The 14,205-nt window shown below is 46.7% G+C and overlaps 1 protein-coding gene across 2 annotated transcripts in view; it reads left to right on the forward strand.

Moving 5' to 3' along the window:
* WDR59 (WD repeat domain 59) overlaps nucleotides 1-14,205 on the forward strand; it is a 1,027,519-nt gene that overhangs the window by 85,441 nt on the left and 927,873 nt on the right. For both annotated transcript variants that reach the window (XM_086945225.1, XM_086945226.1), the window contains exon 2: nucleotides 6,151-6,200. In XM_086945225.1, the coding sequence (XP_086801351.1) occupies nucleotides 6,151-6,200 (50 nt within the window). The remainder of the gene's footprint in view (nucleotides 1-6,150; nucleotides 6,201-14,205) is intronic.

The raw sequence follows: 14,205 nt of genomic DNA on the forward strand, positions 1-14,205 counted from the left end.
ACAATGTATTCGATCAGTTCATTTTTGCTTCCTTTTGAGAGGTCATAGGGTAAAGTTCTCATGAACATCGCGGGTAAGTCAGGACTTGGCTGCGATTCAATGCCAATGCTACGGAGATTTTGTGTTCCTCTGCGCAGACGCAGCTCTTTCAAGATGGAGTTCAGAAATGACACGCCAGGCCCAAATACGAGCTAGCAGCAAAGTCAAAGAGAAACAATTTAGAAAAAGGAAATAAATGAATGCACTGTATACCACTTATCTCTACTCTATTCCCATTACTTTATTTTAACTATAGCATTAATAGTTATGCAGAACGAACAGTTTAGTTAGAGCAGCAGCAGGAGCTTTTGTATGTAAAACATGAAGCAGCCATCTTCATTCTAGTCTGCAGCTGCAAAGAAATTCCCCCAAGCATAGATACGTCACACGAAGTGAGTGTGGAAGACGCATGTGCAGAAAGTTTCCCGCGTTTTCGGTGGCCATTTTAATGCATTCAGGTTACTGTTAGTAAAAGCACATTGTCAAGCTTCCCTTAGATACTAGAAATGTCGTGTGGTGCAATTATTAGTAAGATGAATCATTTTGATTAGTACATTATATGTTATTTCGAGAGGGCTGAAAACAAGCAAGTCTCTTTATGTACGAAACCTTGCTCCATCACCTAGGGGATGAAGGGTGAGCAATGTGACTTGGTCATGTGCTCCAGGGCAAGCTCAGTGGCCTTGCCATTCGATCCGCAGACTTAACCCATCAGTATTGCTTATTATAGTGAAAAGTCTGTGTGGGATTTTATTACATTTAAGTGTTGTGCAGGTTTGTATAATAAATGTTGCCCATCAGATGAATTAATTACTTGCCTGGTACTAGATGCCTTAGCTGGAAAGACATTGTTAGTGTAACATAATGCTTAGACTTCCCTGCATCAGAATGCTTTGTGCCTGGCAATGCCGTAGGCAGCAGAAGGAGAGTCGGAAAGGATGGATTCTAGCAAGCAGGGAGCAAGTCTTAGCTTTCCTTTTTAGGTCGAGCGTAGCGATGGACCTCTTGTATACTTTAGTATACTTGAATATGGGGACACGAATCGGAGGCGCGCATTTTCCGTCTGGATTTGGCCTCGTGAGCGCGCTTTTGCTGTGAATGTGTGCGAGCGCGACTCTGCCATGCGCCTTGGAAACCGAAACCTAAGAGCTGTGCGACGTGAGCTGTCTACGGTAGAAGCTCACGCACGCGGCTCTTAGGTTTCGTTTTGACTTCTTCTCTCATTGTTGCATCCTTCTCCTTGCTGGAAGGAGGCATTTGATGGACCCTCCTTGTCTAGCTTACGAGCCATGTGAGGTCGATGCTGCCTAATGGGCCTTTCCTGCAGGGACGGCTTTGATTGTCCCGGTGCTGTAGAGTTTTGCAGTGGAGACTTTCTCGAGCAGGCGAGGGACCCTAAACATGCAGAGGAGATTCCGCCGCCTACCGGCAGGTAGGGGCACTGATACCAGGCAGGTCAGGGCAGATTCAGTGTGTCGTTGTGAACGCTTAAGTATTGGTGATTATTTCCCACTGGCTCATTCTCTCCGCTGGCTGCTTGGCCTGCGTGTGGTGTGTGACACTCTGACGCGCTACCACACCTTCCCCCGCCACATTAGCTTGCCTTGTTTCTCAGGGGATTCCGAACATGGTGCGGCGTTACTCTCCTCTTCTCCTAGGGCTCAGTATGCACGACGGGCAACCTCTTTACTGCCAAGCGGGGGCTACCGGAGGCTTCGCAGGGTCACACCGCGGGTCGCTGCAAACGAGGCAGAGGGAGCGGTGCTTGAGTACCTGTTGCTGCCTGTCTTTTCAATGTGCAGGTAGGGTGTCAGCAGGCGAGGGCGGCCGGCCTGAGCGCTTCAGGCCGGGTCTTGCTAGGAGGCTGCGGGAGCGCAGGGGATGCCGGTGCTGGCACTCATGTGCTTCATGATTTTTCGCGCGCCTCGTGGTGTGCAGGGTCCTGGCTTTCCGTGTTGGCGGTAAGTTTCCCTTAGCACCGGATGGCAGGGTGATGCAGGCGGTGTCTGTCTGGGCTTGCCGGGCTGGTGCTGGCTTAGTCTTCCTGCTGGCAGAGAGCTTTGCTCACAGTGTATGCCGGCTGAAAAGCACCACTCACCAGACCATTCACCATTGTCCGTCAGGCAGGTGAACAGCATGCCTCATCTCTGGGAGCCAGCCTTCAGTGATCATCAGCTCCCACCGATAGCCCTTTTGCCCTTGCAGACTCGCCCTCCTATTTCCCCCGACTGGTGGCCGTCGATAGCACAGCTTGTGTGGGAAATGATAGAAAACGGACTAGTCCTTCACGTTAAGGAATTTTGGTGGCTCATTCCAGCAGGCCCGCGGGGCAGACCCGCGTAAAGCTGACAATTTACGGAAAGGCTTTGGGTGCCTCTGTGGGTGAGAGCGCGAGCTGAGGGGTTATTGAAACGCTACACAACACTTTCCTTTCACATTCTATGGTGACACGCCTGGCTTACCGCTAAAGCCACAGTGTAAACCCTGTGAAGAGTGAACCTGCTATCCCCACGTCTGGGGAATTAAAGGCAAAGTACAACAAGCAGTGGCAAAGCCAATAGGTCTCACCTACGTGAGGATTTGGCTTTTTTGATGCTTGTGGCTAGGTTGTCCAGCAGCAGAGCTGCTGTGCAGCACCAGCATGGCTAAAAATTAAAAAGAACTATGGCACGAACAATGATCGCTGCATCATAGCACTTTTAAGGTTGAAATCTACCATACAGTGCAGCTGTCTAGTTTGGTAATGACATCTTGCACACACACACAACCCCCCCCCACACCCACACCCACACAACCCACACCACACAAACCCCCACACACACAACCACAACCCCCCACACACACACACAACCCCACACCACACAACCCCCACACCATACAGCCCCCCACACCATACAGCCCCCCACACCACACAACCCCCCACACACACAACCCCCACACACACAACCACACACAAAAAAACACACTCTGAACCCCACACACCCCCACAGCCCCCCACACACAACCACACACATAACCACACCCACATACACACACACACACACAACCCCACACACACAACCCCCCCACCCACAGCCACATACACACACAACCCGACACACACACAACTACACACCAGGATAGCAAAGCATAGCATAGTAAAACAAAACATAGTATAGCATAACAAAACACAACAAAACATAGCTAGACATAACAAAACAAAGCATAGCATAACAAAACACAACAAAACATAGCATCACAAAACATAGCATAACAAAGCATAGCATAACAAAACATAGCATAACATAACAAAACATAGCATAACATAACAAAACATAGTATATCATAACAAAACACAACAAAACATGGCATAACAAAACAACAAAAAATAGCTAGGCATAACAAAACATAGCATAACAAAACAAAGCACCGCATAGCATAACAAAACACAACATTGTTTCACAAAACATAGCATAACAAAGCACAGCATAACAAAATACAACAAAACAGAGCATAGCATAACAAAACATAGCAAAGCATAGTATAACAAAACAACATATAGCATAGCAAAACATAGCATAGTATAACAAAACAAAACATAGCATTGCATAACTAATCATAGCATAACAAAACATAGCATAGAAAAAACAAAGCACAGCATAATAAAACACAACAAAACAACATAGCATAGCATAACAAAACATAGCATAGCATAACAAAACACAACGAAGCATAGAATAACAAAACAGCATAACAAAGCAGGATAGCAAAACATAGCATAGCATACAGCATCACTCAGGGGCACCACAGCATCACTCAGGGGCACCACAGCACCACTCAGGGGCACCACAGCATCACTCGGGGGCACCACAGCATCACTCGGGGGCACCACAGCATCACTCGGGGGCACCACAGCATCACTCGGGGGCACCACAGCATCACTCGGGGGCACCACAGCATCACTCGGGGGCACCACAGCATCACTCGGGGGCACCACAGCATCACTCGGGGGCACCACAGCATCACTCGGGGGCACCACAGCATCACTCGGGGGCACCACAGCATCACTCGGGGGCACCACAGCATCACTCGGGGGCACCACAGCATCACTCGGGCGCACCACAGCATCACTCGGGCGCACCACAGCATCACTCGGGGGCACCACAGCATCACTCGGGGGCACCACAGCATCACTCGGGGGCACCACAGCATCACTCGGGGGCACCACAGCATCACTCGGGGGCACCACAGCATCACTCGGGGGCACCACAGCATCACTCGGGGGCACCACAGCATCACTCGGGGGCACCACAGCATCACTCGGGGGCACCACAGCATCACTCGGGGGCACCACAGCATCACTCGGGGGCACCACAGCATCACTCGGGGGCACCACAGCATCACTCGGGGGCACCACAGCATCACTCTAGGGCACCACAACATCACTATGCGCTACCACAGCATCACTCGTTCGCTACCACAACATCACTCGTTCGCTACCACAACATCACTCGTTCGCTACCACAACATCACTCAGCGCCACTACAGCATCAATCTGTGCAACCATTCAACAACAACTTGTTCAAATATGTTCTCTCAATGTTTCAAGCTTTATTACAAATGTCACAAAAAGGTGTTAATATTTCACTTCTGTTCTTGGATTTTCATCACAATAAAATACACTGAACATAATCTTCACAAGTTATCTACAAAAGTTTAAGCTATTGCCATTATAAATTACAATAACTTTTATTTAAGTATTAATTATTTAAAAAAAATAAAAGCTATTGTTATTTATAATATCAATACATGTAAGTCACATAAATACAACACATATTGCATTACAAATGCTATAGGTGTCACATTTGCGAAAGTTATAACTATTGGCATTGTAAATGACAAAGCTATTTCGCTATTTTCAAAACCAACACATAAATAAAACATTTGTCATTTACAATACCAATATCTCAAACTTTCCAAATGCGAGACCTATTGCATTGCAAATGCTTGTTTTGTTCTCTCTGAGGAGAGATGTCAGCTTAGATTTTGGAACAATTTTACTGGTAAAGGGTTTACTAGTATCCTCTGTTACACCACATCTCTGTCCTTTAAGTCTCATCTAGAACTGTGTGTGTATCTTTGCTCATGTACTCATTCGCTGTCCCAATAGCCCAGTACCGACATTTCGTTCAGGTATTCTGGTGTCCACCCTGTCAGGTGCTCACGTGTTTTACATTGTCTCAGGCATTTTTGTCCGCATTCCTAACACAGGGACTATCTCTTATCAATCCATTTCTGGTCCTAGTCATTCTAATAAGGCACATTTTACTGCGCACAATCTACATCAAGTTGTTCAGGTATTTTCATTCACTCCAGTACTTCGACCTCCTTTTGGGCACCGTCCACTCTCAGAAGCCTTCCTTTGTCTCAGGGTCTTGTGTTCATCATTTCCTTTTATCCAATCACAAATCCTTCTCAGCTGCCCTCAGTAGACCTCCTGCTCCCTATTTTTCTTGGCAACTCCACTCTGGTATTGCTATGTTATGTATCTTCCATCTTCTATACTGACATTCCTTCTAGGATCCTTAATTCGTTTTCCTTGCCCGACTTGTGCTTCTGTCTGCACTCGCCACTATATAGAATGTGTTCCCCAATAGTGTCTAGCAAAATATTTGGAATGACAAACCCCACCGATTGTGCCACCACACTCACTGCACTCACTTTTATGGTCACTCTGCTTTGGGTGCAGCTCAGAAACCATTCATTGTCACTCCCACAGAACCACAATTGGCTGTCATGCACCCGTTTTTGTTAGGGGAAGTGCCATTAGATGAAAAATCCTTTAGACATGTGAGTAAACAACACTATGCATTTGTAAAGTGCTGGATCTCTCAGTGCTTGCTACCTTTTGTTAGACAGTGCATTGTTTGCCGAATAGGTGTGCTAAGGCCCACATTTAATTAAGACTGCAGACCAACATCGTCCTGTATTAATTAGAACCAATTATGGGGAGAAGAAAAGTACAGCCATTCCACATCAAGGATGTATTCCATTTCTGAATTGGATAGCTTTTTCTCTCCTCTTACCTTATTTTATTAAGAGGAATTAAACTTTCTTTATTTTTTCTTATAGGCTACGGCTATGTCTGTGGATTGCCGTGGATACCACGCTGTGCTCTCTGGGTGAGTATTACTGTTTTACTATTTGAAGGTCCTTGTAGCTTTAACTGTGTGTCCCTTAAAGGATGTTGCCAATGGTGTAGATTGGAATCAGGGACAGAAGAACCTGGTTGAGGGAGAATTGTCCTTCTTTATTTTACCCTCTTTTGCATGTACCCCAAAACAAATGTATTTTATGAATGCTTACACCTAGTCTCAGCACTCTTCTGGTTCGTCATGGCTCAATCTGTACCTAACTGCATCACATGTAGATGCCACATATTAAGAAAAAAAGCAAAAATTTACAGTAGACACCACATTGTTTATTGTGCATACAGTATAGCTTGTACATTGTATCTTTTTCCTCGTCCGAATGGGACCAGGAGCCAGAACCCCTGGCAGTGTTTATAAAACCCTAACCTACAGTAGGCATACACTAATTACCTTAAGGGCCAACACAGACCGCAACTGTCTCCACTCGTTGCCTCCTGGATAAGGGCCTCTAAGCTGCCCTCTGTGTAATTTTAAAACTTGCTCTGGTGGAAAGGAAGGCCTAGCGACTAAACCTCCACTAAAATTCTTATTGCTGAACTGTCTTTCCCTCCCTAAGCACTCATTGGAACTGATGCTCTTGTTGGAAGATTTTAAACCAGATGTTCTATTCCTGACCGAGACTTGGCTACGGGAGGAAGAAGATCTGGATCCCATTCAGATCCTACAAGCGGGATACTGAATACATAGAGAAGACCGCAAGGTGGGAAGGGGTGGCGGCTTAGCCATAATTTTTAAAGACAATTTTGGTTGCCAGTCTGTTGTTGAGAATATACCGGACTGCGAAGGCATGTCATTCTCAGTAGAATTCTCACTGACTTGCTCTTTTTCTGGCTTATTACTTTATCGGCCCCCTGGACCTATAGGACAATTTCTGAACTCCCTTCCGATGCATGTCGCTGAGTTAGCCCTTAGTCCTTACAACTTCACGGTGCTGGGCGATCTTAACATCCATTTGGATATTCCTTTTAACTAGCCAGCATCCGACCTTTTAAATAGTCTCTCAGCACTTCAAATTGTACCGAAGGGCGTTGCTCCTACACATATTAAGGGCCATATCTTGGATGCTGTGTTTAGTAACGTCCAGAAACTTTCAGTCGATACACCCATTTCCCTTCCCTGGACCGACTATTACTAGTCCCTCTGATCTGGGAAGCTAGTGTTTCACCTACGGTTTACAAATCTGTTGCTCTGGTAGAAAAGAAGTGGTCTAGCCTTTCTGCCAATCAGTGGTCGGTGCAGTTAGCCGCTTCTATTCCCGCCTTAGATCGGGACCCTGATCAGGCTAACAGCAATTTCAACTCCTGGATGCAGGAGTCGCTCGACTCACTGTTGCCAAAAAAAACCTCCAGAAAAACCCTAAACACAGATTGTCTCCCTGGTTTTCTCCTAAACTTAGGGAGCTCAAACAGATATGTAGGAAACTAGAAAGGCGTTCGAGATTACTCCCAACAGATAAGAAAAATACATATAGGGAGGTCATCAGAAATTCTAAGGTTGAAATCAAGACCACACAATCCTCCTTCTATGGGGAGAGGATTAGCGCGGGGGCTAATGCCCCCAAGGAAATATTCCGCATCGTTAAATCCCTTGTCTCCCCTTCACAGAAACCCCTTAATCCAGCGGACGCCCAAGTTGGATGTGACACTCAGGCTGAATATTTTCATCAAAAGATCCAGGCTATACCCCACACCTTTTCATCGATTCAGACCAGCTCTATGTTTCCAGTCCTCAAGAGCTCCTGCTCTGACCTTCAGTGCTCTCTTATAGAGTTTCCCTTGGTAGATGAGTTTGTTGAATAGACTCACTACACAGGTAATCTCAGTCTTCCCTATGGACCCGGCCTCTCCACGACATTTGTCGTCAGTCATGAATGTTATTTGCCCGGTAATCCTTAACGCCATCAACACTTCTATTTCCTCAGGAAAAATGCCAGATGCATGGAAGTGTGCGCAAGTCAAGACTCTTCTGAAAAAGCCTAACTTGGATACATCCAACATGGCTAACTACCATTTCCCTTCTCCCCTGGCTAAGCAAGCTAACGGAGAAACATATAAACGCCATTTTAGTTCATTACCTAGAGTCCAATAATTTACTTCACCACTCTGACAGGTTTCCGTCCAAAGTTAGGGACAGAGACAGCTCTGCTAGCAGTCACAGAGGAAGCTAGGAGACTCATGGATCAGGGCGGCGCCGCAGCAATCGGTTTGCTGGATCTTAGTGCCGCCTTCGACACTGTAAACTATAACATCTTAGTCGAGCGACTACAAAATATTGGTGTGTTGTGCCTGGCCCTTACCTGGTTACATTCCTTTCTTCAGGATCGTTTCTTCCAAGTCTCGGAGGGCACTCTCTCTTCTATCCATTGGCCTATGACGTGTGGGGTTCCTCAGGGTTCTTCCCTGAGCCCCACACTTTTTAATATCTATATGAGACCTTAGGCAGAAATAGTACTTCCGTTTGGCATTGAAATTATCAGCTACGCCGATGACACCCAGTTGGTGGTCGCTTTAAACCATCCTGAAGGGTCATCAGGCGACCTGGGTAATTGCCTAGAGGCGGTGGCCGAATGGATGGCACTATCACACCTGAAACTGAACGGCGCTAAGACAGAGCTAATGTTCTTGGGCAAGCCTCCTTCACCCCTATCTGCTTTCGCCTGGCCACCCTGCCTTGGTATAATGCCAGCCCCTAGGCTCCAAATCAAGAGTCTAGGTATATGGCTAGACAATGCCCTTTGTTTTAACCATCAAGCCATTAAGCTCTCTGCTATCTGCTTCGGCTTGATGAGGATGTTGAGGAAAATTCTTCCCTTCCCTTTTTGGCTCGTAGGATCATTGTGCAAGCTACCATCTTGTCCCGGCCCTGCTATTACCCACTCTCTGGTCACCCCTTATTTACCAGCTAGGAATCTCCGCTCTAGCACGGCCTTCCTCGCCATTTCAAGGAGGGTCTGGTGATCTGGATGGGGTGGGCGTTCCTTCTCTTGGAACGCTTCCAGGCTCTGGAACCTACTTCCTTCCACCTTGCGCATGGAACCCAACCTACAGATATTCCGCTGGCTTCTCAAAACCCATCTCTTTACTAATTCTCTTTAAACTGGTCACTCTCTGCACCTGCTCTGTCCGTCCATAGCGCTACAAGGCCTAAGGGTAGCTATGCGCTCTGTAAAACTTGGTTCATTCATTCATGCATGTTTTGTTAGTGAGAATTATATTACAGAATTCATATTTCGATTTACAGTTTTTGAGGATGAATTCTCGTTATAGTGACTTTCTGAATTCCGCTCGCATTTAGACTTAGCTTAGCTCCAATTACCTCATCCCCAACCTGCCGGCTGGACATCAGCCCCCAGAGATCAACGCAGCAGGAGGCGCAGACAACCTTTTCCCAGCGCCCGGAGGCTAATATAACATCGCAGGGCTCCCGCTGTGCGCGGACTTGCCTGGGCGAAGCCTGGGCCAAGGGTGGGCCAGTCCAAGCCTGGAGGAGGCCGGGCTGGCCCCCCCCCTCTGACATTTGACATTTGGTAAAAGCTTCAATATGGTAAAAAAGAACGTCGCTAGTTTAGGGAGAAAGAAAGCAGCACAAACACCGGCAGAAGATGTAGATTTCACTTATCTGGGTAGCTTTTTAGCAAAGGCTTCATCCGTGATTGCCGTAGAAATTGACCGAGCAGAGAAGAGACTATCATTGGGTGCTGATAGCTTATTAAATAAAGATATACCATTTAGTTTGACCGGTGAGAGTCAAGTATTAACCTTGCTGGGGACAAACATGGGTGTGACGAGCCCGTCTTTCCCACCTCCCTCCACTGCAAGCACTTGTACTCCACCATTAGAGGCACTATTTGAAAGGATGTGGTACTGGTGCAAAAGACAAAATGGGGCCCCTCGAAAAACCCATTGATAAGTATCTCAAAGAGACCACGAAAAAGTCAAATCATATCAGAAAGTGTAGCAGGTGGTAACATGGAAAAAACTCAACAAGAGATAGTTGCCCCATGTATGGCCCCAAATATGGATGTGCTTCTGGAAAAATTAAAGGAACTTTTCGTTCCTATAACCCGGCGATTTTAGATTTAATTAAAAAAGCAATAAAGGAATTACCAACATTAGGATGTCTGCCATTGGGAGAGGGTGTGACTATGGAAAACGGTCAAGGGCAGTCGCAAAATCATGCAGAATGTGTTAGTAGTAAAAAAAATTATGAAGTAACCCACCAAACTCGTAGCGTGCCCTAAGAAACCCGAGTGCCTACTTGGGGCAACGTTGTTCGTCCTATCCGGTCCCATCTGTGACTCAAAATCAAGGACCAGAGACGGTGCCTTTTTCTCATTCGGACCAAAGAGCTATGGCTCAGGAGACTTTAGCTATTCGGGGGGAGGCCCCTAACCTTTTACAAAGGTTGGACGAATGAACAAGGCTTGACCTTCCCCCAGCTGCTTGTCCATATGTAGTCATTCTGGCAAACATCCCAGCCCTAAGAAAAGACCAAACAGAAACCCCTATCCAACTAATCAATAAGGGACGTCATTGGATTAATAAAACTGCGAATGGCCTGGCCGAGGATGACAGAGATGCAAAGTGAATTAATACTTTGTGCTGTTTCCGCCTTCTGAAGATTCCTAGTATGCAGGCCTCTCATGTGTCCTTGTTAGTTAGACCATTGAGGTCCCGGAGTGTCTTGTGGATAGTGTGCCAGTACGGTTTTATTGTAGGGCAATTCCAGAACATGTGATAAAAGTCTGCGCTCGATGATTAACATCTAGGGCACAGGAATTGTGTAGCTGGGTAAAACCGCTGGAGACGCGCTGGTGTTTGATATGCTCTATGTAAGATATAAAATTGTATATTTTTAAAATGTGCTTTTCGGGACACCTTCTTGGGGTATTCAAGTGCTGTCTCCCATTCTTTATCGTGTAACTGGCATCCCAGTTCTTCCTTCCATGTTACTCACAGTGCACCTAGGGGTTTGTTTAAAAGCTCTAGTATGGCTTTATATAGCCAAGTAACCAGGTGCAGACCCCTTCCCATGTACATGATTGCCTGGATGACTGGGTGGGTTGCCGGTTCTCCCCCCGACAGGTCATGACATGGACGATAGCTCTCTGTGAGTTTGCTGTGGAGCAAAAATTGGACTCCATCTCGGTTAGAGAGTGATCTATCCATATGCGAAGCATGCCAGTTGTGTAGTATGCCTCTCGTCTGGGCCAACCCACCAGTGGCAGCAGCGGAGAATACAAAGGCGCCCCTGCCGACAGCCAGTGTATCCTCTGAATACATTTACGAGCTATCAACACCTGTATTGGGTATGTGCGCCGCTGCTTAGTGCCTGGCACTAAAATGCCGCGGATTTCTAGAACTGGAATAGGGCCCGAAGCTGCGTGTCTCCCCCGTGTGTCTACCTGCCGTCCAGTAGGATAGCCACTGCAGTTGTGCCGCCAGAAAGTATGATTCGAAGGAAGGTGCGCCCAGTCCTCCCTGGGTGATGGGTAATTGTAATTTCGCTAATGCTATTATATGTCTGCCCCCTCCCCAGATTAGCGAGGTAAGGAGCGAGTCTAAGTCCCGGAAGAATGCTCGGGGTGGGATCACCAGTGGATTTGTAAAGTGATACAATAGCCGTGGAACTATAATCATCTTAGCTAAGTCCACACATCCTATCCGGGCCAACGGGAGGTTCTTCCAAAAACTCACCGCTGAATGTATCCCGGCCAGTGCTCTGCAGTGATTGTCCTCGAACATTTCGGATGGGAAGTGGTACAGGCGAACCCCGAGATATCGGGGGGGCTTCTGCGCTCCATGCTAAGCTCTGCCCTCCGATCGGAATGTCCTCGGGGTGAGGTCTGGTTGTAGTGAATAGACCGTGGACTTATTCCAATTTACTCTAAGCCAGGTTGCCTCTGCAAAATCTGCAAGCGTCGTCCATAAGGATGTCAGATCTGCGGTGATGTCCCGTACGTATATTAAAAGGTCATCTGCGTACATGGAGACGCTATGTGTGATACCCGCTATGGGTATGCCCTGATTCTCCCCCTCCTGGCGTAATCGTATGACTAGGGGCTCTACGGCTAGAGCAAAGAATGAAGCCACCCTCTTATAGCCACACATTTGGCACTCCAGGTCTATAGTGTCCAGTATTCCATACCATTTTGACTTAAAACTGTTCAGGGGGAGATTTCCAAGTCTGAATTGCACAGTTTTTTTTAGCTTAATTCGGCTCCATGTCATCAAATAAATTTTCCAAAAGGAAGTTATCCTTAAACATTAGAAATGAAGTACTTAAAGTGCCTTGTGCATGCTTTAAAAGATTATTGTGTATATAATTTTTTTTTTTTACTCTCTTTATTTGAATCAGGGCATAATCTAATCACAAAGCACGCACATACATTGCAGTTCATTGTTACACATTCCTTTGACATTTTATACCTTATTCCCATCCACAATACAAAAGGCACAGCACTATTCCATGTGTTAATCTCACAATTTCCCTCCACCCTTCTCATCCGAGACCTCACCTCGTCTGTCTGCACCCTGGATGGTTCACAGATGTAACCTCTAAATTTATTCCAAGCCCCCCATACCCTATTTCACTTATGAGGACAGCCTCGATTGACGAACACTACTTTTTCGGCCACCATAGTTGCATACATGTCTTTGCACCATGCGGCAAGTGTCGGTGACTCTTCCGAACCCCATTTTTGGGCAATATTACGCTTCGCAATCATTATCCCTAGTGTGGCCCAGTCCTGTGCTGGGTGAGTAAGGTCATTCAGCTCCCAGACATTCAACAAACACCTCTTGGGCTCGGGCACCAATGACACCTCCTCTGCTTGTGATCACGTTCTCATCACCTTTACCCAGTATGCTTCAATCTTCGGACATTGCCAAATGGTGTGGTAAAATGTAACCTCCTCCCCACATCTCCGTAAGCAGAAGGGGTGCTGGATTGCCCCATTTTGCAGAGGGTTAGTCTAGTGTAGTAGGTGCGATGTAGTATTTTGAGTTGTACTAATCTGAGCTTAAAGGGTATTCCCACCTCACATGGGGACGCTAGTGCCTCCTGCCACTCAGTGTCATCAAGTTCCCCTACATCTCGGGTCCATTTTTCCCTGAGTGCTGCAGTTGGATCAGGCAAGTTGTTAACTAGCTTTTGGTAGGTGAAGGAAGTAGCCTTTTTATCTATGTAGTCAGGCTATTAACTATCTTCAAGGGGAGTGGCCTTTGGGACCTCGGTGCCTGGTGGCAAGGCTGCTTGTAAATCATGTTTGATCTGCATATACCGGAATATTTCCGAGGGTGCTAGGTCATACTGTCCTTGCAGGCGTTCAAATGTGACCACCTCCCCTTTATTCCATAGTTCACCCACCGTGGAGATGCCAATCGCGTCCCATTGGGCAAATCCTTACTGTTCTTGAGTCACCCAAGCCGCAGTGTATCCCAAAGTGGAGTAAGTTGGGTTATAACTCCTTGCCAGCCCAGTTTAGCGTGTGCCGCATGCCATATGTTGACTGTATGGATTGTAGGTCTGATTAGTGAAGGGGGCCGTTTTTTGTTGTAAAGTGCTGACATAATTCCCTCTTCTCCCAACCCATGTCTATCTGCTTGGAACGCAGGGTCCGTTTGCGGGGCATGAATCCACTGATTGATGATTTTCAACTGAGCTGCCCAGTAGTACAATTGTATGTTTGAAAAAGCTATTCCGCCGTTATACCACCCCCTAACTAATTTGTTCTGCGCTATGCTTGCCGGTTTGTTTCCCCACAGCAGACTGGAGACCTCCTCCGCTATCGCCTTGAAGTAACCTGGCGGCACTGGGAATGGTGTATTTTCTAATACTTACAGGAATCTAGGAAGCGCCATCATTTTAAAAAGCGCTGCTTTTCCTAGCAGTGTCAACAGTAAAGTGCCCCAGTGTGTCGCATCTCTTTTTAAACGTTCTAGGTAAGGTATTAGGTTCCTTTTAAAGAATTTGT

This window comes from Lissotriton vulgaris, chromosome 12 (genome assembly GCF_964263255.1).
Source record: "Lissotriton vulgaris chromosome 12, aLisVul1.2, whole genome shotgun sequence".
NCBI classification, from domain to species: Eukaryota; Metazoa; Chordata; class Amphibia; order Caudata; family Salamandridae; genus Lissotriton; species Lissotriton vulgaris.